The sequence below is a fragment of the Thermobia domestica genome, chromosome 9, assembly GCF_964235325.1.
Source record: "Thermobia domestica chromosome 9, izTheDome1.hap1.1, whole genome shotgun sequence".
Classification (NCBI taxonomy): Eukaryota; Metazoa; Arthropoda; class Insecta; order Zygentoma; family Lepismatidae; genus Thermobia; species Thermobia domestica.
Window position 1 is genome coordinate 137,381,863 of NC_137462.1, and position 23,326 is coordinate 137,405,188.

Genomic DNA, 23,326 nt, shown 5'->3' on the forward strand with positions numbered 1-23,326 from the left:
CATATTAGTCTCTCACAAGTGCAAGGAAATATGGTAGCTTTGAATGGAATTTGTTTAAAATCAAAACTAGAAAATTAGGCCCATCTACCTAAGAATTAACTTTTGCAGCTGCAGCTGTAACTGTAGCTGTAGAGAAATGAATAATCTAGGTTATCATTATTCTATACTAGAGCTTAAAATTTTAATTCATACGGAATTGATATTTTTTATTTACATGCAAATAGCTGTATTACCGATAGTCTATCTCAATTAAGCTACATAAACCATGTAATGTTTAAATACAAATGCTTTATATCATTATTAAAGAAACTATTTGGTTGCTTTCCCTTTGCATGCTGAGAACAACGTAAATAGATTTATTTGTGTAACATTTTTATATTTCACTTCTAATATCATTAAATTGTATATTTATCAAGTAAATTATTATTAGATCAGCTCACAAATAAATTCACCTCAACAAAAATATTAAAAATATGGCTTTTAAAATTGTAATAGGTTATTTTATTAGATATCGCCATGTTAAGCACACAAGTATACTAACATAGTGTACATCCTCGCACACTACGCACTATGCACTCGCAGACTTGTGAACTTGGACCTTTTGACGCACACTAGGTGACGTCAGTTCCGGAAATAAGCGTACTTCAAATGTGCACTTGTATCTTTTGGACACGGCCTAAAGAAACAGGACGGCTTACGAACCGCCGCATCAAGAGCTTCACGTTCAACCCACTTCATGTAGAAGCTGGAAATGACAGGGGAGAGGAGACCCACGGCTACTCTATCCGTTTGTTCATAGCAACATCCATCGCACAAAAAGTACGCTGAAACAGGTCAGTTAGTTTCAGGCTGAAATGATTTCGTATAAGCGGCATCACTAATATTAGCATACCACATACATCATAACTAATCATACCACAAAACTTCTATGTCTGCCAATCTATTACTGTTACTATTTTCATATTCAATTCATTGTTTTCAACAGTTCATTTAAAGAAACATCATTTTCACACAGTTTGCGATCACTATCAATAGCAATAACAAAATTGTTGACAGATGCACTGACTTTAGTAGCGCCGATGCATTTCTTTTGAATACAATCAGACTAAAATTTTAAAAAGTGGGGTGAGGTTAACGAAAAGCCTCACGTCCACCAAAAGAATTACTGCCGCCTTTTTGAAAGGGTACGGTCAATTATCAATATCTCGTCGTACAAAAATACGTAACTGTTCGTGAAATAATATACTTTGTGAGCCGTTGTGATTGCAAGTCCATTTCATGAGTTTCTTCTAGCTTCTATGAGTTATTGGCGGTATATTCGAATTACAGAATACATACAGTTTTAAATGCTTTCGATTTGTGCATACAATATTCTCTAAAACAATCCAAACATGGTTTCGGACTTTTATCAACGGTATATGGTGTATCATTAGTATTACCCATAAAGTCAATAAGAATTTAATTGTGAAGCACCGAAACAGATTACCATCAGTAATGTACTGTATTGGCAATATTTTAAGAGTGTCTACGTAAAGTTGAAATCAACTTCAGTTAATGGAGTTGGAATAAATCTTAGTAATTACATAAGGAAAATCTCAAAAAAGCTCCTGTAATTTTCAAATCGTACAATTTAAGACATCCTCTATTCTCTTCCAGCTCCACTTCCCCCCCCCCCCCCAAAAAAAAAAAAAAAAAAGGAAACGCTACTTGTCCTGTTCTTCAGTCAGTATATGTGTGAGAGCTATGGTGCTAGAGGTCACAGAAAGTATTCCAACTCAGTTCAGACTAGCAAACAATTCTATCTGGTTATACTGCAATATTCGCCGGAGCAATGGGTTTAAGAAAATTTACGAACCACAACAGTCTCGAATAAAATTTAAAAAAAGTGGAAAGTGCTAAAATACTTATTCTACAGCTTCAATTCTTCCAAATAAGTACCAGCTTTTTTAAATTCCTTTCTAATGAACACACACCTAATAAAGTTAAATATTTTTATCGTTGCAAACTGAATTTCATTTGTTTTTTCAGTATTGCAATTACGAAACTAAAATAATTTGGAACACAGACTACAAAATTATGTATAGTTTAATAATGTATGTAAAACCTTAATTTCTATGTGTAGCTCATTTAAGAGGAAAAAGCTCTAACACTACAAATCGTAACCTGGTGTGCTCTTAGAGCTCCTTTGTGGCTAAACGGTTAGCGTACGCGCCTTTGGCGTGGGAGATCCAGGTTTGATACCCGGCGGAAGGTCATGTGGTTCGGATTCCACGTTAATCAGTAGGTCCTGTCTCATATAGCCTCGCTGCTGAAAGGAACGTTAAACTAACATCAACTTAACTCGTATGCTCTTTAATTCCGCTTTTATGTTGCCCTTGATCATACATTTGTTAACTACTATATCGAATTCACATTTTACTTCGTAAATGCCACAATGAATTTCATACCTTGATTGCCTTAATTTTAAATCCGGGAAGAAAGAAGGACCGAGAACTCCCCCTTTTGATGCATATCATATTTCTCACTATTGTTACAGATTTCATAGACCTTATAAACCACAGGTAACAGTAACATCTTTTCCTCAAGTATTCTTGTAATAATAATTTAGTTTCTCTAATTTGAAAGTTTGATATGAGAAACTGTCTACCAACTCTTATAAATAAATTACATTTGATTCTGCGAGTTGATTTTTCGGGAATGTAGAAACAGCTGGACTTAAATTACCAACACATTTTAGAAATAAAACTAACTTTCTCCTTTATGGAAAATGAAATTAAGAGAATTTAAAGAATTATTAATTTCTAATTCTACTGTGAATTTAATCTTTGGACTTATGTTGAATTCTTTCAGAAGAAAGTAACTGGTTATTGCTCTTGTATAACTTAAGTTTTCAGCGTACCGGGATATATTGAATACATACTAGTTCTTCTTTAAGTAAAATTTTAGTTTTGAAGCGATTATTACAGTTGACTGACAAACAAGATGAAGAATTACCCATAGCTAAGTCTCCATGATGCTGATAGAATTTTCTTCAAATTTAAAGTAATTGGTTGTGATACGAGATTTCTGTCAGAAAATTCATTAATTTCTAACCAGTACTGTATGCACAGAACTGCCAAATTGAATGGAATAGAACTGTACATGTATCAAGGTTATAGATAAGAATCTCAGTTTTATTGATCGAGATTATTTTTAAAAACTTAAAACTACTCAAATTGAGGGGGGAGGGACGAAGCGGCTTGTTCCTCCTGCTTTATTCCTCAGCTCGTATTGTTTTTCGTAACAAATTCATGGTTTGCGTACGTACCTTCAATGTGAGAGATGTGGGTTAAATTCCCAGTTGAAGCTCATGTGACTCGGACTCCACGTTAAGCTCTAGATGCAAGTATCGCCTCGGTACTGCACGGTGTGAAACTCCAAAGCAGCCAACCACCCAATAAATTCGTCGCATATAAGGATTATGCGGTATTTGCAAATAAAATCTAATAAATTACATTCATCATAATTTATTACATGCATTATTATTCTTCTATTTGACATTATGTTGGAAAGATGTAACATTTTAAAAGACAGGAAAGAAGTCTGAAACAGACGTTTATGGCATTAAATTCAGAACCTTTTTCTTTCACGAATATTACACACAAAGCCATTATGTTTTAGCAAGTTAAGGAAATAGAAAATATATCTCCTCTAATAAATATTATTTCGAAACTCCAAGAATATGACATGTATCTAAATTACGATGTAATTCAAAAATTTAAAACTATAAAATACAAAAAAATGGCATACTTGATATGACCAAAATTTGTTTAACGATGTCTTATATTTTTTTTTTTATTTAAAAGAAATGTTTCTGGTGTTGAAAATGAAGCGATGAACGATTTAATTTTACCACACATATATACGAGATATTTTTTTCTCCAGTTTAGTCCATTAAATCGTTACCATTAACCACATAACACTTCACAATTAACTAGAATTATCAAAAATATACACTTAAAAAAATGCACAGATTTCACTTTTTATATATATGATAACATATACACAACGTTCTGAAATACTAACTTGTAAATTATGTGGTGAATAATATATAGCTGGACGAATTACACTTACTCTTTCCGTTTTTTTTCTTTAATGGTAACGAAAAATTATATCTCTATAAACAATACTGAGTCATTAACAAAATTACACAAGGAGGAAATGAATTAATGTGTGGTAACTCCTTCACTGTGATGCTACATGATGAATTAAATGATGAAACGAAAATGTCTTTTTTAAAAAAATGAACGAATCAACATTGTGAATCGCTGCATCAGTCATCGCCCATATGCTCATCAATGCCATCACTCTCCGTAACAAGAGCTCGTTCCAAAATCACTCGGCCTTCCTTATATCTCTGATTCTCCTCGGTGGCGAACTCATAGATCCAGCCAAGTTTTGCATCGCAATTTTTGCAGGAAACATCACGGACCATGTGTCTGCCTGTCAGCATCACTCTATCTTGAACTTCACTGAAAGCAAATAAAATGTTTTAGAATGTATTTTGTAATAAACTTGTGGCATTATCCACACACATTACTTTCTTCTGCGTACATATTTTACATCTTTCCCTTTCAGGATAAATTACTGAAATTAGTTTTTTCGCAATCCATGTACTAATTATTTCAAAGGATAACTTAAAATAGAGAAAGAAACTGGTAAGAATAAATTAACATATTTAATGGGATGGGAGAACTATTTAGCATGATCTAAGGATGATATGAGACTACAGAAATATAAATACGTGTAAATTTACTACGAGGGGTTTTGGGAAAGTCATGTCTAATTACCTCTATTTTCATTTTTAGGTGAATGAAAGCAACCTGGCCATAAAGGACAAGCATATTTAAGAAGGTGGACAAGATCTGAAGGAAAACTAGAGCCTCCACAGTTGCACAAGTTGAGCAAAACCCAGAAAAAACTAATTTAGAACAGAAACATATGATTCGTTTTTTTCTTTTGTAAGGGCGTCAGTGTTAATAAAAATTCATCAATACTTGGTGGAAGTGCATGGTGATGATGCACTGTCGTATCGACAGATAACACGATGGATAAGCTCATTTAAGTGTGGTAAAACAAACGTCGAAGATGAACCTAGGAGTGGTCGATCAAAAAGCAGCAACTTCACCTGAAGTCGCGGAAATTGTACAAAAATTGGTAATGTCCGATCGACGAAAAAAGATTAGAGAAATAGAGGAGGAAGTAAGGATTGATATTCAGTCTCTGGGATATTCTACACCAACATCTTTGGCTCACAAAAGGTCTGTTCCAGATGGGTTCCACACAATTTGAACGTTTTTCAGTAGCAAACTCGGGTGCAAATGTGTCAGGAAAATTTGGACTTTATAGAAGGAGATAACTACTTCTACCAGCATGTAGTGACAAGGGATGAAACATGGGGTCACTGGTATTGACCCAGAATCTAAACAAGAGTCCATGCAGTGGAAGCATCAGGGATCACCAACTCTAAAAGAATTCACGGCAAAAAAAAAAAAAAAAGCTACTAAGGTTATGGTAATTGTTTTCTGGGACAGGGAAAGAATTCTTTTGCTTCAAGCTATACCAAAGGGACATACCATCACAGGGACTAAAATCACTTCAAAATTTATGCCGAGCTGTTCAGAATAAACGACGCGGAGGTGCAAATCGTCGAATTTTGCATCTTCATGACAATGCATCTGCACACACATCCCATCTTGCGCAAGCTGCTATCAGAGAACAGGGAATTACTCAACTTTTCCACCCACCCCAAACGATTATTATTTGTTTCGTCATTTGAAAAAATATCTCAGGGGCCAGTGATTTTCAAGCGACAAGCACATAATGGATGCTGTGATTCAGTTCTTTGCCTCCAATGAGAAATCTTTTTATGTTAAAGGCACTGAGTCACTTGGAACAAAATGGAGATATGTGTAGAACTGGAAGGTGATTACACTGCAAACTAATATTTTTTTTTTCTCAGCTCATTGGTTTTCTTGTTCGCCCGCCATAGACATGACTTTCCTAATAACCCCTGGTAATATCACGGTTCCACGTTATTTTGGTATTTTAGTAGTACACTTAAAACCATGAGAAATACTGTATGCTATACTGAAAGTCGGAGACTACTATTTCGTACTCTCTGTTTTCACTGCAATATATTCCATGCATAAATTAACTAACATCACTACATGAATCATGAACACTAAATTTAAGTACGTGTCTCCCTCAAGCTTTTGGCTTGCCGTACGCTTAAGTGAAAATCATGCTTAAAAGTTTTAATCGTTTACATTTAACTTTTTTTTTTTCACCAATTAACCTGCGGTAATATAAATATTAATGCTCAAACCTAATCATGGTTACAGTCTGTTAATGGTAGCATGTTTATGTGGGTTTGTCGTAAAGACTCTTAAATACTGCAATGTCCTGAAGATAAATGTTAAGAAGTGTCTGTAGTTTATATACTGTGCTTGACATGGAATAACACTTATGGATTTTATATAAGTAATTACAACTGTAAAACGAACGTTGTCTTTATAAACAGCAAAGCACGTTCATATTCAGCATAAACATTAATCATTTTCAAATAAAGCTAGGCAAGCAGTGAACGTAGCAGGGCAGCGACATTTAATGATTAGAAAGTAGTGTGAAACAGTCTGAGACATTTTCCTCTTATGATAAGGATCTAACATGTATTAGAAGAAATGCTATATTTTTTATACCTAACATTTTTTTCCTTTTATTTCCTCAGCAGCATAAAGATAATAGTAAAAAAGTAAAACGACATTTCCCATTCGAGGTAGACAATCCAGGTGGTGTGAAAGAACGGATTCACACTTCTATCTCAGCACTTTAGATGTCAACACCAAACTCTCGCAGCTTTTACCCACGAAGTCTCCCCAAATATCCTTTTTAGGTTGGCAAGTCGCAGTCTTTATGGAAAAATATACTGTCTGACAACCTTTAAACTTAAATCTTTCGGTGATTTAATAATAATAATAAAAAAGTGAGAATGTTACAGAACTCCTTGTGAAGACAATCAAGAGATTCACTTTTCAGCAAAACCTTGTCTTGTAGATTTGGAGGACTTCGAGTCAAAGTCATGTAAACAGCCTAAGGACTGGCGTCTACATTGGAATACCACTTCTCGTAAGATTAGCGAAGTCGAGCACTGCCGGGTCTAGTAAGAGGAAAGATGAGTGGCGTTCTGACAAGATGGTATTGACATTGTGGCATCCATCCAGTGTCGTGACGACAATTGGAGAGGCACTTGAAGGAGAGAAGTAGTGAATTCCGGTCTAGAAAGCCAACAGCAACGGCGAGGAGAGCCGATGTGCTGACAACATACTCTCCCAAGGCATGAGTGTCACAAGCTGGCTGGTAGGCCCTGGTCCGCTGCGTCAGAATTTTTAGCTTTCAGTTTTAGATACTGGCAGGACGCTGTTGCATTTTCATCAACAAAAAAACTATTAATTTCAAAGATTTATGAAAAAGTAAACTGTATATCTACCCCAAAATGAGCAAAAGGAGCCTAAAATCCCAATTAAATTAATCTTTCAGTAAAAGGACAATAGAAGTTTCTTTCCCAGTCAACCGTTTCTTCTATTTCTTTCTTTTTAATTTTATTATTTTCAAACTGATGTGTCTTTCCACCAATCAACTTTTCACTTGTAATGACGTGTATCGTGATTTTTTTACGAACCAGTATTCAACCTTAGCTCTATATAGATATTACAACGGAAGAGTAATTAGAAAATTAAATTGTATGAATATTTCGTACGATACCTTGCATATATTTGGTCTAGGAATTAATTCGTGCGGGTGGACAAGAGATGGCGCAACGAACGAAGCGTCCCACAGTTCCGTGTATCCACACATGTGTTGCAAACCCCTGTCATCGCGTATCGTTCGAGGTATAGGGCAGTGGATTAAAGCGTCAACAACACCAGTTTGTAGTTAAGTGAACATGGCGCAATTTGTGCCTGATAAAGTGTTTTTGCGGGGTGTCCTGATGCATTACTTTAACATGCAGAAAAGTGCGACTGAAAGTCATCGTATTTTGGTGGAAGTGTATGGTGACCATGCTCTAGCTGAGCGAACGTGTCAGAAGTGGTTTGCACGGTTTAGAAGTGGTGATTTCGGCTTGGCAGACCAAGAGCGAGCTGGACAGCCAAAAAAATTTCAAGACGAAGAATTGACAGCATTGCTCGAGGAGGATTCGTGTCAAACGCAGGAACAACTTGCAGCAGCATTAGGCGTTGATCAAACAACAGTCTCCAAACGCTTGAAAGCCATGGGAATGATTCAAAAGATGTCACATTGGGTTCCACATGAATTGAAAGACAGAGACGTTGAAAGACGAAAAACCATTTGCGAATTGCTGCTTCAACAACAGAGCAGAAAGGGGTTTCTGCATCGAATTATTACGGGTGATGAGAAGTGGATCCATTACGAGAACCCTAAACGAAAAAAGGCCTGGGTGAAACCAGGTGAACCAGGTCCATCACAACCAAAACGAGATATTCACTGTGCAAAGGTTATGCTGTGCATATGGTGGGGTATGAAAGGTGTGGTGTACTATGAGCTGCTGCAACCGGGTGAAACTATGAATGGAGAACGTTATCGACGACAATTAATGCGTTTGAAGCAAGCTCTGGCCAGAACACGACCAGAATGGGAGAACAGACATGATAAACTTATTGTTCAACATGATAACGCTCGCCCACATGTCGCAAAACCGGTCAAAACCTATTTAGAAAATGTCGGATGGGAAGTTTTACCCCACCCGCCGTATTCACCAGACGTTGCTCCTTCGGACTACTACTTGTTCGATTGCATGAACAACGATTTGATTGGACAGTGGTTTACTTCTTCAGAAGATATCGAAACATGGGTCTCTGACTGGATCGCTTCCAAGGATGAGGACTTCTTTCGCCACGGAATCCGTACATTGCCTGACAGATGGGCGAAAGTGGTGGCTAGCGATGGACAATATTTTTCTTAAGGTATTTATGTATTTTGTGTTTGTACTACAGCTTCAATGTGTGCGTACCAACCGCACGAATTAATTCCTAGACCAAATAGCTAACACAAAGTAATACGAAACAATTATCTACACTGGTCAAAACATTAGAAGAGCAATTTAGAAATCACAAAAACGACCGTGAGGAATCGAAATTTTCGATGTATTTTGTTGTGGGGATCGCTGCCTTGATCAGTATAATGCACTTGTGCTGGATTGTCTAAACGAAGGAACGAACGTATATGAAAATGAAACGCTTTGAGTTTTACGTCCAACGATTATGCCGGTGATGATGAGAAATAAATGCAATGGTGGAATGAAGGTGAGACGAAACGGAAGAACCCCGAGAAAACCCACAGACACGGTATTTGTTCACCACAAAGTCCACTTGGCGCGAGCAGCAGAGATCGAACCAGAGACCCCATACATCAGAGGTAAATGCTCTACACTGAACCACCGCGTCCCCACGAATGCATGTGACGTCACACGATACAAGGTACATCTAACGATAAGACGTTAACTCGTAGTCCACTTGGGAACGTTAGTAGGGTCGCCTTGACAGGCATTGAGTGAAGATAAGCTGACGTAGTATAATGCTGAATCGAAATAATGGAAGCACAACACGATTCATACGAATTTGAATTTGTGGCATACGAGGGTCACTACGAAAGTTTTGAGATGTGAAATAACTTATGTACTTAAAATCAATTTAACACTTACATTTTCTCAAAGTATTCACCATTACACTGTACACACTTTTGCATCCACGAAAACCAGTTTTGGAAGCAATGTTGCCAATCTTTTTCTTCAAGTGTTGAAAGTTCATTCTTGTAAGCCACTACAGCTTCTTCAGGGCTGCAAAATCTCTTCCCACACATGCGATTTTTGATCCTGGGGAACAGAAAAAAATCACACGGGGCCAGGTCAGGGCTATACGGCGGATGAGTAATAAGTTTGACCACCGTAGATTTTAAAAACTGAATTGTGATGTTGGCCGTGTGTGTCGACGCGTTGTCATGATGAAGCAGGATCCCATGCAATCCAGTTCTTGGACGCCGTTCTCGAAGCTTCTGGAACAGTTTTGTTAGGCAAACAGTGGTGTAGCACTGACCAGTAACAGTCCTTTGTTCTTCAAGTGGAACAGTTGCAACATGGCCAGATTTGGAGAAGAAAGTTGCGACCATCTTCTACCCTACACTTCACGGTCGCTTCACTTTCGTGGGTGCATTTTCGTCTGGAAAGATCCAAACTGTAGACTGTCGTTTATTTTCAGGATCAAATTGATAGATCCAAGTCTCATCACCAGTAACAATGTCAGAGACGCATCGAGAATTGCATCCATCAAATCTTGCAAACATTTCTTCACACCATTCCACACGGATGCGCTTCTGCTGTTCAGTCAAAATGTGAGGCACCCAATGAGATGAAACCTTCCTGAGCCGAAGATGATCATGAAGAATTTTTGTTACTGCTGGCGATCCAATGTTTACTGTAGATTCAATGTCCTTGAAAGTTGTTCGAGGATTTTCTTGAATCATTTGGTCCACAGCGGCAATGTTTTCATCTGACACAGCTCTTGCCGGACATCCAGCTCTTTCTTCATCTTTAAGCGATGTCAGGCCTCTTCTGAATTCACCAAACCACCGAAAAATTGTAGCACGGGAAGGAGCAAGGTCCCCAAATGCCCCCTGCAAACGGTCAAGGCTTTGTGTCTCGTTCAAACCACTTTTCAAATCGTAAAGGATCATTGCCTGAAAATGTTCCCTTTCGAGCTCCATTCTAGACAGCCGAATACTGCTTACATCAACAAACAAGTGAAGGCGATACGGCCACGCCGATAAGTGAGGCGAGCTGAAACTTGCTTCGCTTCTTCGCTGTGGATACCACTACCGAACGCAATTGTTGGAATTCAAATATTGTGCAACAATGCGTATCTCAGAACTTCCGTAGTGACCCTCGTAGTCATAGGTAGGATGAAATCTACGCAGACACAACGTATGCTAGCTGAGGCCCTCGACATGACTTGAAATCATTTCCGGACTCTGAACACACTCTTAATAGGCGAGAACAATACATCACAGGTCAAAACAAAATTAATCCAAAATGTTAGTACGGGAAGATGGTTTCTTGGTGCTTTCGGTTCGGAGAAGTAAGTTATAAAATACAACTTATTTGAAAGTGGGGTTTGTACTGGCAACAGGACGCAGGATATCAATCCAAACCATACACAATCCCAGGAGGGAGGTCTTTACGCAAGAAGGTCGTTGGTGTATGTCCCTTTGACTGCTCAACAGCTTAGGGCCCACAGAAACAGGGATGCTGAAAATCGTTGAGTTAGAAGCATATTGAGTGGAGCACTGTTCTATTCTCAGACGAATCACGCTTCAGCTTACAATCAGTCAATCGACGTATTCTTACCTGGAAGAAATGTGGATCTCGAAACTGTTCACTTTATGTGCAGTAGGTATCGCAATATGGAGGTGGTTGAATAATGCTAGGGCAGGAATCAGCGACGGACGATGCACAGCCCTGCAGATAATCCGAAACGATAATCTAACAGCTCAGTGGTACAGAGAGAAGATTCTTAGGCATCATGTTGCACCTATGGCAGCAGCAACTGGCAATTATTTCATCTGCTGGACGATAATGCCAGACCTTACCAAGCATGTGTGGTAGATATGATGTCGCAGGCAGAGGATATCAAACGAACTGTATAGCCAGCGTCTCACAAACCAAAATCCTATTGAACACGTGTAGCACACACTCGGCAGACATATTGCTGCCAAGTCAGCACCACCTACAATTCTACAACAGTTGTAAATGGCCCTACTGGGAAAATGGGGAAACATCTCACACACTTGCATCAATAACCTGATCAAATCCACGTCTAATAGCAATTGTAGCCGTTCCGGAACGCCACACACCTTATTATAGGTATCTTTTATTGATCAAATATTCACTTGTCATGTTAATGTGATCTTCCTATGTGTAATTTTTTTTCCTTCATTCAAGTGCACAAATGTACCGTGTTATGCAAAAGTGAACTAAGCGCCAAACTTTGAAAATCCATGCAAATGCGACGATTGGTTCTTGATAAGCATTAGAACGTTTTGCACAATCGAAAAGAGAGGAAAACCAACACCTTTCCAAAAAAAGAAACATAATTTCACTTTTGATTACGCCTACATTAATGCTGGACATCAACCTTTTTACGTAATTTTCTTAAAAGTATGAAAGTGGCGCTTAGTTCGTTTTCGCAGGACACGGTACAAATTATCTCTAGAGTTCACTCTTGTTGGCCATCCAGTACTAAGCATTGAAGTTATCATGGCAATAGCCCTCACAAACAACTACATCGGTAATTTCGGTTTCCCTCAGTCGTTTTCTGGCTTACTCCCCTAACTGTTTTAACTCAGTGTATTTCCAGCGCTATTATTATAATTATTTTTATTACATTCCGCACTATGTTGTTTATAAACGGAAACAATTTTTTTGTTATTGGTTAAGTAATTTCAATATTGTTAAACTACATTTCTAGGAGATAAACCTATTTCAAAGAACGTTTCTTACCTAGTTTTCTTATTAAATACTACTCATCCTATACCACGAGGAGCTTTCACGCATCGAATCTCTAACAGCGCATTGAATTATCCATCATGAAACCCGAAGATCGCCATATTCTTTTATCATTTTAATATGTGGATTACGGACTCGCATACTCAACATTGGCGGCAAAACCAGATTTTGAAAAAAAGCAAATCTATGAATTATGAATAGTGAAATAATCCACTGATTGATTAACGTTTACGTACTTTTATCAGCAGCAAGGCTATACAGGGCAAAGCTTAGAGTTTGAAGTGAGGCACTGTAATGAGTTCGATACTCTCCCACCCGCATCCGGAACCTCATCGACTAAAGACACGCACCTAGCCATCAGAATAGCAAGGAGAAAGTCCATCTATTTATCCAACTATAGCGAAACCGAAATGAGGAAATTGTGTTTCGCATGTCCGTATGAGAGTATGTATGTATTCATACTATCAGTTCCACAGGGAAGTTTAAACGACTTCATGGTGACAGTCCGGGTAACATAGGATAGATGACGTCATTAAAATGTCAATATAGCGGACATCAGCCGTTATCATGTCTGACCTGATTTTTTCTTTCACCACAATGTGAGTATCAAATGAAAGCTCTCATCACGAGGATTCCGAATATATATGCGAGGGATTTTTTTTTCAACATCCGTTAAACCACCACAGAACCACATGAGACGGAGGAACGCAAATTAGTAAAATATGTTCGTTGGAGATCTGCATATCCTCTATGCCAAAAGATAAATTCTGGTATTTGACCACTGTGGAGCAGTGAACGCAAAACCGTATCAAGTATAATCAAAGCGCATGTCAAGGACAAATTACATGATGTAATTAGTTTTCTCTACGCGGAAGGGCACAATACCGCCGCAATTCACCGTCGAATAATTACGGATTATGACAGGAATTTTGCGCACAAGTGTTAAAGAGAGTTTAAACAAAGACTTAGGACCTACACAACCAGAAAAGCCAAGGATGGATATCTGAGGCGGAAGGCGACATTGAACGCATGAATCATATATTGTTTACCTGACTACGTCAAAGAAAAAAGGAGAGTATTGTGTTTGGCACGTCCGTATTGAGTGTATATGTATTCATGTAAATTAGTTCCACTGTGAAGCTCAGAAGCTCAAACGCCTGAACAGATTTCAACAGGGTTGGCTGGTTTAATCCAAGGTGGTTTAAACCAGCTGGTTTAAAAAAGTTTAAACCAAAAACGAAAAATGTTCGTAAAAGTGTAAGTGTTCGTAAAATCTTGATGAACACACATTTGTTGGTTATCATGTTTCACTCCCGTATAATATTCGTATTATATTCAGACCTAAATTCCCCATTCATTATTCAAAGAGATTATACCAAAAACAACTTTATATATATATATATATATATATATATATATATATATATATATATATATATATATAAATTTATGTATGTTCCTGTTGTGATTTTTTTATAGTTTGTTATTATTGTTATGCAACTACAATCAAAGAAAAATTCTAAATATTGTTTCGTTTTAATAATGTTTATTTTACTATTGATAAAATACATTGAAATGCTGTACTTTTTTGGGGTGGTGGTGGTCATACAAACTCGACGAGAGGCATTTATTGAAATCAGAAGTATCTTTGGTATCTATTTATGTATAAATGGGTAAGAGCCAAAGCGAACTCAAATAATTTGTATCTTTATTCACTTTTCTTACCGATATGCAAATTAAGTCGTGTTATTTCTTTAACTTGGACTAATAGAAGTCATAGTGAACTAACCCGGACTGAATTGGTTCTTCTGTACTCTGCAATATTTTGAAATTGTCCATATTTAATTCTGTATAATGGTTTCACTTGTGCAATTGTTTATCTTTTCTTCCTTTTGTAATGACTCTAGACAACTATATTAACAAGTACGTAAAGATAAGTACAATGTATTTTTATCAGAGTCCTTCGTGAGTGAGTTGGCAAACGTATCGCATTTATGGCCAATTAGTCCCGGTTTCGAGTTCAAATGGAGGACAATTTCTCTCGGATGTAAGCCGAAAAGCCGTTTGGAATCCGCTTTAAGCTTATGTGACCCCTTCCAGCATAACCTGGTTGTTGCATAATAACACCAAGGCGGGACAAACTTATTTCTGTCCATATGTGATAGAAATACACAGAGCAAATTATTTAAACCAAAAAAACCTGGTTTCTTGGTTTTTTCAATAAAACCCATGGTTTCTGCCAACCCTGGATTTCAATAAATGACATATTGTTGGAATCGTAGTGATAATCTGGATAACACTGGAGTGGTGACATTAATTTGAAAGACGTCAGCCGCCATTTTGTCTAAGCTAAATAAATAAAAGCTTTCCCTACCATATGGTTATCAAATGAAAGCTCCCATTAGGAGAATTCCAAATATTATATCTAGACTGCGCGGGAGAAACAGTAAGTCAGAAAGTGGCCAAAATGAGATAAGTCAAAATTGGAGATCTATGTGTCATGCTACACCTCCGGTTAACTCTAAACGGATAAGTCAATTCTAAACGTGAATTGAATAATCGCGTTTTGATACTGTTAGTATAAGGATTCACACTTATGCTTGGTAAAATAAAAAATCGCCCCTGATTTTTTTTTCTTTTGACATACTGTTTCTCCCAAGGAAATCGATAAAATTGGGAAGGAAAGAGGGAATTTACAATCCACAGTGATCCATAGTACATAAGGGAAATGTAATCTGCTATAATCAAGAGGATCACGTTAGATCAGTAACCGATAGTGTCTTGTCTTGCACTCGAAAGACCTTCTCTGCAACGACTCTAATCCCCTCTTCACACTCCTATTCTGATACAAGCAATCTTTTCCTATTTCAGAATTAATCTTCACCAGAGTGGTTAGAGCTTTCAAACCGATACCATTTTTGTGATTTTTTTTTTTCAAATAATATGACATTTAACAATTTAATTTTCCCTCAAATAGAACCACTAAGAATAAGTTATCAACATAAGTAACTTATCGACTAAAAGATAATTTTCAGCTTCGAACAATGAATGTAGAGAAAGATATATTACTAAAACTTATAAGCATAAAACATAATACTAAACGCATATACACCAAGATTTACCTGTAATTCAAATTGACGACTTTGTTGAACAAAAAAGCTCGTCCAGTGGCTCCAGTAAATCTTGTGCTTATCAGTTCACTCCTGTTTGTCAAAATCGTGTCACATGATGCACAGGAGAATAGTCTGGAGCCTCCAATATGGTCAAGAAAAATTCGGCCCATCTTTGTTTAATCCTATAAAAGCAAAACAAAACATGAGTATGCTATTATTCAATCAGTATACGTTATTTTTAGGCTTAATGGTTGTTTAAGCGCGCACATGATGTGACATTTAGACCTACAGCTTAACGTGAAATTTGAGCCCCATGACCTCGCAACGGGGATCAAAGCCCCGTCTTAAGCGCCGGAAGTATATGTTAACCATACAGATAACAGGAAGCTCTTCAACTACGGCTCATTCAAGATAAGCTGACAGATCAAAATAAGATTTCTTTACATCACACTCACACACATGGTCTGATAAATCTGAATATTGTTCACCTTTCCGCCATTAACCCCGTACGTTGAGGTATAGAAGTATGTGCATACACCTAAAGAATTAACTCTTTCATAATAGCTCTACATATTTCTAAAACATTTTGTTATATTAATTTATTAGTGAGATAAGTAATATCTTTCATGTAATAGTAAATAAATGAACATTTGTGTTTTCTTGGTAGTGGGGTTTTGAAATGATATTGGAATTGCAAGTGATGACAGAGTTGGGAATTAAATGGATTCATACAATAATTTCGTGTTAATATTCAATCCAAGAGCGAATACTGTCAGCATGGGAAAAGTATCAGAGGTCTAATATGATAACGGCGTAATTTGAAATAAGAAAACCAACTCGTGACCCGAGATGTTCTTACATTAAAAAGAAAAAATAGAATTTCAATAAGATTGGTTAGATTTCCAACCTCTTCCAACTCTTATATGAAAGAATCACGGAAATTAACTCTTATTTCTAGAAATTCAACTTAAAAAACTACGACAAAGATCACACCTCTAGTACATAAATAATAAATAATATTCATTGTGTCTTTTAAAGACACAAATAAAAATGGTAATTATTTGTTGCTGGAGTTTGACAATGGCTAAAAAGAACAATGCCTTCCCAACATCAGATACTGTGAATTGGGGTAAAAGTCTAATTTTACATGATACAGTATCTTGAAAATGTTTCGCTCCCTGTCAAGATTGGAGACTTATTTAACCCTTTTGCGACAGTACAGAGATGGGAAGAAGGCAAGTTTGCTTTGACTGCATATCAACTTATCTGGAATAAATTATATAGTTTAGTTTGAAATTGGGAAAAATGCAAGTATAAAGTGAACAAAATTGACCACTTCTCGAAATTGTTATTTGTTCCTACAGTACACAGTGACAGTAGCCCTGACAAACAAATTTACTTCTACAAATGATGAACTACTAGAATTACAAACTAAACCAGGTTTTGTTAGCAGTAGAAGGCAGTTGCGGCTACGTGCAGACTCTTAAATGGGTCGAATGTAGGATGGCGACAAAAATTACGGAAAACAATTCCCTAAATTCTCCCAGCTTTCCAGAACATTTTTTTTAAAAAAAAATTCTTCCTCATGTGTACTTATCCAGGATTCTCCCATGCTGGTGGATAAACAAAAGACCAAGAAAATCTGCCAACAATTATCACAGTAATATATTTTTCCCTAATCATACATGGAATTTAACGGAAAATTTAAATTCAATATTATGTCATTTAAAAATAAAATGTAAACACATTTTTTTTTTCTTTTTACCTTCAACAAACTTGATAGCAGAGAGTACAGCTGATTCTCTTGCACGTCAAGGGTTTCTCTTCCGGTATAACCAGCACGTTTCTAACTATCCTGATCTCTTCGCATACATTCACGAAGTTACAAAGAATTTTGCCAATTTAATCTGAAAATAACAATAACATAAAATTTCATATTCAAAAGACCTGTGAAAGAATAATAGCTTATATCAACATTCCTCTAATATAGGCGTTTTATTAGATAACATTTCTTATATATATATATATATATATATATATATATATATATATACAAACCTGAGGATCTAGTTCGTTTGTTGGTATCCAAGGGGAATTGTTATGAAAGTAGTTCGGTCACATTGATGTGTTATGTTATCATATTTAAAGATAGTTAAATACCTACAATAATAATAAATGTTAGGGAGACTTCCACCCCTAAATAAATTATAATAAATGTTAATATTGTTATTTAGTTCGTGTTAGAGGGGCCTTCCTCCCATCAATGCTTAAACTACTTACTTTTTATGAAGTATTGTCTTTCCTTGTCATAGATGTCTACTCTTTCACCTGTACATCTTACTTTTTGAGTGTTTTCTTGTAGAGTGAACATACACTTAGAGATTAACATTTAGTTATTTGTCTTTCATTAACTTGTTCGTGTTAAAAGAAATTCACAGAGGTTAGTTTTGGTGCTTATTTATTGATATTTTTTTTTCACTGCACTGAAAATATTTCTGATCCCAAATTAATACGTACTTCGAGATATTGTAGTAGAAGGCAGCGTCTTGTTTCAGTTGACAGCGAGTAGGTGGTGTTAGCACTTTTCCGTGATGATTCATGGTTTTAAAGCATTGTGATCGGTTTATAACGTAATGTTGTCATTCGGTGTGTCGTAGTATGGTTGTGTAAGTTATTCGGTCAACGGAGACTGTTTAACACGTGGTTTCTCTTTAACTTTTGTCGAAATGTGATTCTTTTTTGTTTTGTTTTATTGGTACCGTGCACGAGTTGAAATTGCTTCTTTGGATATTGAAATTGTGGTATTTAAATTTTTTTTTTTGGATGGAAAACGATGGAAATGGAAGTAGGAAGGGTTATAACCATGTTACAACCGTTTGCATTGCGCTACCTGGATTTTTTTTTGAAGATAATTTTCCTTTCTACTTCCAATCTTGACGATTTCCTTTCAGAAATATATCATTATTGCTTCATTATTCAGATAACTGTTTCAAATACTTATTTCTTTCAGCGAATACCAAGTAACGAACTTGAACCACATCTGATTAGTCCCCATCCTTTTTTTTCTTTCTTTCTCTAATGTAATAGCTTTCACGTACATTTTGTACACAAATCTCATTACACAGGATGGCCCAAAAGTAGATATATATCCTTGCTATCAAGTATAACATTCTAGCTTACAGGTTTATTTGCTTCAGCTGTTCCGAGTTTAAGATATAAGTAAAAAGAAAGGAAGAACAAATAATAAAGAAACTAAGTCTACCTGATGGATAACATTAAGAAATGGTATCAAGAGCAATGAGTTGACTGTATACCTACTTCTGGGCCACCATGTATATCGTTGAAGGAAACTATCATGTACAAAGAATTTTAAATTAGATTATTTAGCCTTGAAAAGCACTGAAGACTCTAATCTTTAGTTGTACTGGGAAAGTGGAATTAAGGGAACGACAAAATGACCCACAATGATGGATTAAATGATACCAGTGTCGTATGTGCCAATGATACCTAAATAGTAGTAACCAGTGTCGTATATGAAGAAAGAGTGTTCTAGGTTTAACCACATCTTCAAGAAGATATCTTTATTATAAAAGCAAGAGGCACAATGCTTATATACAAACCTCAATACATTTAACTAGCATGTAACCTATAAACATTTAGGCGAATTAATTCCTTATAATAATAATAATAATAATAATAATAATAATAATAATAATAATAATAATAATAATAACTAGCAGCGTTCACCCCGCTTCGCTGCGGTCACCCCGGAACGCAATAAACTTTGTTACTTAGATAATTTTTACTTTTTCGCTTTCAAGTGATATGATAAAAACCATAGAAGATTGCAGTAAATCTTAACATTATATCGCCTGTCATTTATGTTAACCCGCCCCGCTTCGCTGCGGTCATCCCGGAAGTTTTCGCTTTCAAGTGATATGATAAAAACCATAGTAGATTGCAGTAAATGTTAACATTATATCGCCTGTCATTTATGTTAACCCGCCGAGTGACACGGTCATGCGGGTTGCATATAAATACGTTTATTTTTACCTATGATGAACTAACAAAGGATTTGTACGTTATGGACACTTGAATGGTCAATTATCTCAAGACACTGGTAATTAAAAATTAAAGTGATATGATAAAAACCATCTAGGGTCCAAATCCTAATAACCCCCCAAAAATAAAAGAAATTGGTTCAGCCGTATTAGCGTGATGAGGGAACAAAGGATTTGTGCGTTCTCTTTTATATAATAGATAATAATAATAATAATAATAATAATAAAAAACAAGACGCATCAGTCTATGAGTTACACTCATTTCTAATTGATCAAAGTCAGGTTAATAGTTGTTGCTAGCTGCGTTGCATCCTGTACGACGCCAAGAGATGTCGCTAGAGTGCAGGCAAGCTGAATGCTTCTGTGGAGGCGAAAAGCTGTTATGGAAAAACAGACATTCCGGTTTACCATATAAGATATACCGTATATTAATGTATAAATGAACTCCCCGTTGATAAAAATTTATCTAGGCCTACGTCACTGGTTTTAAGGAATGAAACGTGTCTCAACTGCGACTTTAGAACAGCCACGCTACCCAGAAACAATGACCACCTCAGCGCAAAAATACAAACTGCTTGATCATGAACTACGAACTTGATTTAAAAATTATTTCTACCAAGCTTGCGTCACTCACATTCTACCCCTTATAAACACACCGTAAAACACCATTGTATGTGCTTTACTTTTCAGTTTGCATATGAAATAAAATGAATGAAATTTCCAGGTTAACATCCCATGACTATGCTCTGGACGCTAAATGAGACGAATGGGTTAAACCTGACTTACACTGAATAAAAACTTCTTGCACCTTGAGAGCGAGCGACAGAAAGATTGAGAGGGAGAGAGATTTTCTGCAACTGACAACGCTGATTCAGTTTTGAGCCGATCGAAGCTCAAAATACACTGTAAAGCGCACAATGTATACACAATAGTCAATCGAAGCGCTAATAATACGGTAGGGATATTTGACCTTTAACATTGGGTTTGACATTGACACGGTCACCTCGGAACCTGTAGCAATCGATTTGTCACATCAAATTACGTAGAAATGCTTAAAAAATTTTCGTAACAATATAAATAAATTCATTAATGAGAACTGAAAAAAAACTATAATAAAATAAAAAAAAAGAAGTTCTCGTATTAAAAGACAAACAATACATTGTGAACATGGCGAACGATTCCATCAGCAAATTTCTACAATAGAAAAGAGGTACTAAAGCAAATGGAGTCTCAGGATACTGACTAATGCTGGACATTGAAGAGTGACATCTCAGAAGCTAAATATAGCCGAAAATCAGCACTTACAACTTGTTATAGCACGGCCAACAAGAGATGGTCTCTGACGTTTCTTACCACATGCGGTGGAACATTGCAGCCCCTACTTTGATACCAGTATTAACAACCACGATCACTCTGTCTTATACCATTAATTAAATTGCCACTACAGTTGCGCCGGAAAAAACCTTGACACGCGAGTAGTGGCAATGTCACTGCGAGCTGTCAGAGACGTTCTCTTACTGGACGCACTATAGGTAACGAAGATGTTTACTTTTTCTTTACTGTACAAAAATACTTTCCCCAAATCGAACACCTATATGACGGGTGTGTGTCCCACAAGGTGTCTAACTATAATTTTGAAGCCTGTTGATAAAGGTGCGGCAAGGCAGAGGGGATTGCGCATTACAAATATACGATTTCCACAATATTTTACCAAAATTTAATGACCTTTCCATTTTTCTATGGGATTGATGACGACAGACTCTATACCCAAGGGCGCCAATTTTTCTCTGTAACTTTGGGGGCCCATTCATATATATAACAATACATATAACAATGAAAAATACATATTCGTAAAAATACATGGGGCTCAAATGAGCTTTAGGGGGCGGGCCCCCCATGATCGGCGCCCTTGTCTATACCAGGTAAAAGCTTTATCCTTCCACAATAATCTGACACTTACGTAATTCTTCTACGTTAATAAATAGTTGAGCTATTATCGCTCCAAACATGGATGCTTCAAGAAAATATGATCCACTTCGCGTAAAAAGATAAATTCTAACTACATTTTTGAATTAAAAATGAAAAAGACACTTTAGACTTAGTAGTTAACTTGGGTTCTTGTGAAAAAGCTTTTTTTTTTTTTTTTTTTTTTACCAGTGTAATTTACAAATTTGTGTTTCGGTCGTTTAAGAGCTGCGTTGTGTACTCGCATTTATTTTGTTACAGTTGCAAAGTTTAGTACACACTTCATTATAGGTTAACATTTGCTGAAAGAACCTATTAGTAGAACGTAGTTAATACCGCACATATTTACATCCGAATGGCCCTTTTGTCCCTTCAAACACATATAAAACCATGTACTGTATAACTAATAGATAAAGAAAGCAATCTCTCTTTTGGATTTATAACGTTCATTGCTTAATCTAGGAACCTATATGAAAATTTCAAGTTTAAGTACCGTTTTACCAGAAAAAAATAATCATACTTTTGGACACATTTTTTTTTTATTTTCCCAGCATAGCTTAGTAAATAAGTGTGCTACTATAGCATTGTTTATTATTATTATTCTTTCGTTATATCAGCATATAAATTATACAACGTTAAGTAGAATATAATTTCTACACTGTGCACACGGAAAATAAAGTATTTGACAGTTGACATTTTTTTTTTTTTGCCAATAACTCAGGAACAAGAGAATTAATTTGGATCTTTTTGTTGTTATCCTTAGCATAGTGATAATTTGATAACTTGCCAAAATCGGCACTCTAATATGTTAATTTACTGTTGAATTATTAGGGAAAGAAATTTTGTCAACTGAAAAATTCCTTCGTGACTGTACTTGTGGAAGATCCATATAAATTCTTTTTTTTTAAAAAAAAAGTTTCCTGATTCGTAATAACTCCTATCAGTTTTACTTGGATACCCATTAAATATTCACAAATATTTTACTGAATTTATAGTATGCAATAAAAGTATCACATATAGGCTGTATGCTATTAATGTTACGTGATGGATTGCGATAGCTCATGCCTATGTCGAAACCATTTTAATATGTAGTCAGAATACATCGATTGTAAAAACAAAAAGAACAGAAAATAGATATAACACATGTCAAATATTCTTAGTGCATGAAACTTTTCTTTAAATCCACAAACCTTAGATATTCACATTCGATCAATATACGACTTTGAATTCATAAGTTGGAATACTTATTTGACCTACCTAAAATTTCACAATAGGAACAGCTAAACACCTTGAATTTCCTTTCTCATTACAAGACAGAGCAAAATTTGTTTTTAAATTTATTAACGCATGTTGCAAATATACTAATGAACTTACAAAAATGAGTCATACCCTTAACGAAAATAACGATATTTGAACAACTCCAATGAATTTCCTTTGTCTTGTACTCAGCAACAGCAACTTCCAGCTCAAATGACGTCATGAACATATGGGTAAATAAACAACCTTCAAAATATATTTACAGCAATTTTCAATTGTGCAATTTTGATCGTTATCCATAATACTAAAATAAT

General features: G+C 36.1%; 1 protein-coding gene across 3 annotated transcripts; it reads right to left on the reverse strand.

Moving 5' to 3' along the window:
• Positions 1-3,490: 3,490 nt before the first annotated feature.
• Ype (yippee zinc finger protein) lies at positions 3,491-23,299 on the reverse strand. 3 transcript variants are annotated; one of them, XM_081771889.1, is made up of 4 exons: positions 23,145-23,299; positions 17,495-17,636; positions 15,739-15,911; positions 3,491-4,511 (listed from the first exon to the last, which is right to left on the reverse strand). In XM_081771889.1, exons 3-4 carry the CDS (start codon positions 15,897-15,899, stop codon positions 4,313-4,315), a joined length of 360 nt encoding a protein of 119 aa, XP_081628015.1. In that variant the 5' UTR covers positions 15,900-15,911; positions 17,495-17,636; positions 23,145-23,299; the 3' UTR covers positions 3,491-4,312. The 3 variants fall into 3 exon arrangements, with proteins under 3 accessions (XP_081628015.1, XP_081628018.1, XP_081628017.1); XM_081771892.1 differs by having other exon boundaries at positions 23,130-23,281; XM_081771891.1 differs by having other exon boundaries at positions 23,013-23,151.
• Positions 23,300-23,326: the final 27 nt, after the last annotated feature.

Bases quoted from the DNA above. Each gene is read 5' to 3' on its own strand.
- Ype (XM_081771889.1), bottom strand. From the start codon at position 15,899: ATGGGCCGAATTTTTCTTGACCATATTGGAGGCTCCAGACTATTCTCC. The intron at 4,512-15,738 runs GTAAATCTTGGT...ATTTGCTTTCAG, and splicing joins GTCGTCAATTTGAATTACAG to TGAAGTTCAAGATAGAGTGA.